Source organism: Bombus huntii, chromosome 8, assembly GCF_024542735.1.
Source record: "Bombus huntii isolate Logan2020A chromosome 8, iyBomHunt1.1, whole genome shotgun sequence".
NCBI classification, from domain to species: Eukaryota; Metazoa; Arthropoda; class Insecta; order Hymenoptera; family Apidae; genus Bombus; species Bombus huntii.
Genome location: NC_066245.1, coordinates 825283 through 830284, shown reverse-complemented (window position 1 = coordinate 830284; position 5002 = coordinate 825283). Strand labels below are relative to the sequence as shown.

Below are 5002 nucleotides of genomic sequence, written 5' to 3'. Positions count from 1 at the left end.
TACCTCTATTTTTTATTACTTTTGCATTATTCTTATTATCTTTTATTATCCTTGTAGTTGACATCCAGACTAACTTTTTTCAAAACACTACAAACTCGTATTTTTTGCACCGTCCACTATTGAGATATGAATTCGCCGTGCCACCGGTATTAGCGCTAACCGATGTGTACACCACAGTATAAGACGCATAAAGATATTTTTCATGATGCTAAGAAACACAAGGCTATAGTTTTCTAATGTTTCAAAAATGGCCAGATAGTTGCGAACAGTCATTTTTCGGTCATTCTTTGTATTGCTCAGCCGAATCTGAAAGTTTAAATTTCGATAATGGATGGTGCGAAAGACACAAGTTTCTACTATTTTAAAAATGTCTGAATATCAGCTACAAGAATATGTAATAAAAAATTAAGGCATCGATTTAAAAATTTTAATGTCAGCCTTACAGAACTTTTCAAGATCCTCGCAAGGTCAAACAAATGAAAGTATAATATATCTCCCGCAATACCATACAACTTCAGTCTGAAACATTTTTTTGTATCATTCGAGATATTTGAACGGTTCCAGTTAGACAGAACATATTGCATGTCTACAGAAAAGTAGAAGCGCGAATGAATATACAGAATTTTGTTTGTTCGCATATCTCTGTTTTTGCATGGCATATCAAATTCTTTTCGTTTAGGATATCATAGTAATACATAGCAATAAGAATCAACCAAATCAAATTAACAATCATAGGGAAATGTAAAGATAATCAATAATAATAATTAGTTAGGATATACCTAGTTAGATATTTCCGCTTTTTGTAATGATATATGTAAAACACATTTAAAAAATTTTAATTTAAAATTATTAATAAATTATTGGACATACATTGAAATGATCTTAACTTCTTGAAAGCGCATCTGTTAAATTACTGTTTTAAACGTTCTTCACAAAAAGATTTAAATCCTCTATGTGATCACGTTCAATTCCATATCGTTAACAGATACTAGCTTGCATTAAATAAACATTTAAATACTATAATTAATTAAATAGTGTTAAATTTATATCAATGATACCATATACAATTACAATTATCACATAAAAAGTAATGAAATCATAAATTCATTATTAACTTTCACACATAAAAATCATTTTTATCATTTGATCATTATTGCTCATTACAATATCCTTAGCTACTATTTCCAGCAATAAATAAAAAATTTTGTTCTTATATCTAAAATTATCCATTTCAACTTAAAGAATAATAAGTGCTTTTTTTTAAAGCATTTCATGTAGAAAAAATATAATACAAGCAATTATTTATTTATTTATTTATTTATTTATTTAGGTTAGGTTGAATTAAATACATTATGTTCATTATATTTGTAGTATTATCTGTTGTTCTGTATAATGAAAAAATAAATGATAATTTGAATAAATAAGGATATTTCATTGCTTATTAATTGTAAATATAGGATTTCTGTTCTATTCTAACAACAATTACGTACAAGGGAATATACTACACTGATCAACATGGTATACATACATATATTATAAACGAGATTCAATAAAACAATCATTCAAATACATTTATAAAAATTAACATATATATCTCTTTAGAAATACAATTTTCGTACATTATATAACATACCATTTAATAGTTTATAAAAAGTTACTGATATAATTAGTAATTAATATTAGTATATGTATGCACCAATCCAATGTAATATTTACAAAAATGTTCTATTACATGTATTGTAAATATTATACATTAATGCGCTTCTGGCGATTGCGATAGAAGAACTATAAGAACCAAAAATTGAAGTAATGCCTGTAAAAAATTAGAAAATATATAAAATAAACTTTTGTTAGCAGTTACAATAAATACATTTATCAATAAGTATGAACTATTTAATGTTTAATTTTATATTAATTTCGATTACCTTTTATTGAAACTATAGTACTTCTAAGTTAAAATGTTCCCACTTACCATATAAATTAGTACCAAAATCCTTGCAAGAGGATACCTTCTTAAAAATACTCCTGTACGAATACTAATAGCATCTAACAATGAATAAGCTCGTTTTACTCTTCTAGTAACTCCAGTATCAAATGGAGTTTCTATCAAAAATGTGGGTACTTGAGCTTTAGCGTCATCTGTATCGTTTATGTTATTATACGAAACGTTACGTCGACTATTCCTAAATTCATGCTGTAAAGAAAATATCTCATTATATTTAGTTTTAAATTGTTAATATCGTTATATTTAACTAAAGAATATCCTTCTTATATTTAACTCGAATGAAAGCACTTTCTATTAATTAACTTACTTCTATTTTTTCTAATTGTAATCTTAAAGCATTTCTTTCAGTTGTTAAAATTTCTAATGCTTGTTGTTTTGAAACCAATGTTTGGGTCAGAGATGTCAATCTTGATTCTACTTTGCTGCTTGGTGTCGAAGCTGCGGATAATTGCACCCTAAGCCGAGCGATTTCAGAATCACTTTTTTGTAGTTGTGTAGTATAATTATTACGTTGACGAATTAATTCATCCTTTAATGATCTTATTTCCTACAATAATGATTAGTATTAATCGATTTCACTAAATATAACATATATGAAAAGTTAAAATATATTAATTTACATCTGAATGTAATCTTGCATCTTCTTCTGCATCTAATCTTCTACGCCTTTCTGTAGCAAGAATTTCTTGAGCTTGTATATTTGCTTCAGCAGATTTTTGTCTCATTTTTTCCAATTTTACATCAGCATTCATTAATTCTTCACGTACTATCCTTAATTGCTCAGAACTTTGTTGATTTTCTTCTCTGAGTATATCACGTTCTTGCCTGTCATATAATATAATGTATATTGAAAAGACCTTGTTAAATACTTATCCATCTTATATTTTAAATTTATATTTACCTGAGTTGGTTTAGTTCCATAATTGTTATATCATCCATCCCTGTAGACTCATTGCACCTTAATTCTGCTATTAATTTTTCTTTTTCTTGCAATGTTTTTAGAGCTCTAGCTTTATGTTGTTCTAAATCAGATCTAGTGGAGTTTAATTCTAATCTACTTCTCTCTAAAGCTGATTGTAATTCTATTACTTGCTTGGATAATTGTACTTTTTCTGTATATAAAGACTGCAATTTTTCATTCAGAACTATGATTTCTTTTTGATGATCTGTTTCTTGTTTTCCAAGTAGTTCATTCCTTTCTTCTAAGTTTCTTTCTACTTCTTTCAAATACTTTCTTATATACTTATTGTGAGATGAATTCATCAATTTATCTATTTCTGTATTTTCTTGTTTCACATCATACTCGTATTCTTGTTTTATATTATCAGACTTTTCCATAACAGTATGATCTGAAACAAATTTGAAAATCTTTTGAATTTTAAAATTGATGCAAATTAAATAAATCAAAGTGTAAATTTACCATTATTCAAAACAATATCAGAAGTTTGATTTTCCATTATTTCATTATTTAGGGTATTTATTATTACATTTTTACAAAAATTAGCATTGTCTACATTCACATCATCATGATTAAGGTTATCTGGCATCTCTACAGATGTATGGACAAAACTAGGACTAGAGCGGCCACTATGAATTGATAAGTCCGATACAGAATCTGTAGTATCTGTTGGATGTTCAACCATGAGCGAAGAAGGTGTTGATGGTGACATTGAAACTTCTGCTACATTATTTTTTGGACTTGAATCTAATGTATTTAAGAAAGTTAGAAGCTCTTCGTCTTTAGACATAACAGAATTTGTTGTCAATGATGAAAGATTTGGTACTGAACGAACATAAGGAAATTCTTTTAATGATTCTGTATGTGTAGAAGGATTCAAAATTGTATCATCTTGTGTGTTAACACTGAAATATATCAAAGGAATTGTTGTACTTTAGTTAACAATTATTGATGCACATAAAGATTAATATAAATAATGATAAAAAATAACAGAAATTAATTTATTTTTAATTAAGTAAAATTTTAATAAACTTCAATTATGCATATATATTTTTCTAAATTTTTAGTAATTAATACTTTTTACCATGACTCAGAAGAAATCCATGTAACATGTGTCAACTGAGATTGGGATAACTCATATTTGTCTTTATTTAAAACAGCCGCAGTGTTTTTATCTATTTTATTTAATAAATTTTCTGCCTTATCAGCAAGACCTGACAACCATGCCATTTTCATATAAAAACGAAAATATACACTTATACATATACTTCTTATAACTTTGATGACGTTTAACACTTGACAGAATTCATGTCCTCGAACCGTAGAAACTTAACCTAAAAAAACAAAATATCCATACATACATACATACATACATATATATATATATATATATATATATATATATATATATATATATCCATCATTCAATCAGTTCGCTTTATTATAATTCTTTAACATTTATCAAGCAATTTTTTTATTTTGATACTGTAATTATTTAAATTTCTTAATTCAATTAACGAAAAGTATCCTAATGATTTAACAAATATTAATTATTATTTTACTAAACATAAAAATGATTTATGTTGTTATGAAAAAAAAATTGAAACTACAAAGTGATTATTTTTACAACTTTCTGATAAATCTGTTAGATATACTACAGTCGTATGTTTAATATTTCAATATATGTCATACACTTGAATTAGGTATATATATGTACTTACATGACTTTTTATAGATGTTTAATCATAATTCAGTTCATTAATAATAACCAACTACTTGGAAAATAAAAAATATTAAATTGGAATGATTATACGTATATTTAATCATTATGCTTAAAGAATTATAGGTAACAAGGCAAGAAGAAACAGTAGCTACTGAAATTTCTAAAAAATACCAATCTTAAAAAATTATGAATATTATAAATAATATAAATTGAGTTGCTAATAAAAGTAATGACCCAACTTAGTGGTTCATGTGACTTAAAGTCACATTATATAAACCAGAATTAATAAAAAAAATAAAAAATTATTATGAATATA

The 5002-nt window shown here is 25.9% G+C and overlaps 1 protein-coding gene across 1 annotated transcript; it reads right to left on the bottom strand.

The window, feature by feature from the left end:
- Positions 1 to 1567: 1567 nt before the first annotated feature.
- On the bottom strand, positions 1568 to 4297 carry LOC126868896 (golgin-84). The gene is made up of 7 exons (XM_050624870.1): positions 4048 to 4297; positions 3426 to 3868; positions 2907 to 3354; positions 2626 to 2830; positions 2313 to 2552; positions 1973 to 2194; positions 1568 to 1813 (listed from the first exon to the last, which is right to left on the bottom strand). Exons 1-7 carry the CDS (start codon positions 4197 to 4199, stop codon positions 1754 to 1756), a joined length of 1770 nt encoding a protein of 589 aa, XP_050480827.1. The 5' UTR covers positions 4200 to 4297; the 3' UTR covers positions 1568 to 1753.
- Positions 4298 to 5002: the final 705 nt, after the last annotated feature.

What these genes read in the sequence shown, in the direction of transcription:
- LOC126868896 (XM_050624870.1), bottom strand. Translation starts at nt 4,199, where the DNA reads ATGAAAATGGCATGGTTGTCAGGTCTTGCTGATAAGGCAGAAAATTTA. An exon ending in TGATATTGTTTTGAATAATG is followed by an intron (nt 3,355 to 3,425) that starts GTAAATTTACAC and finishes AATTTGTTTCAG; the next exon opens with ATCATACTGTTATGGAAAAG. An exon ending in ATGCAAGATTACATTCAGAT is followed by an intron (nt 2,553 to 2,625) that starts GTAAATTAATAT and finishes TCATTATTGTAG; the next exon opens with GAAATAAGATCATTAAAGGA.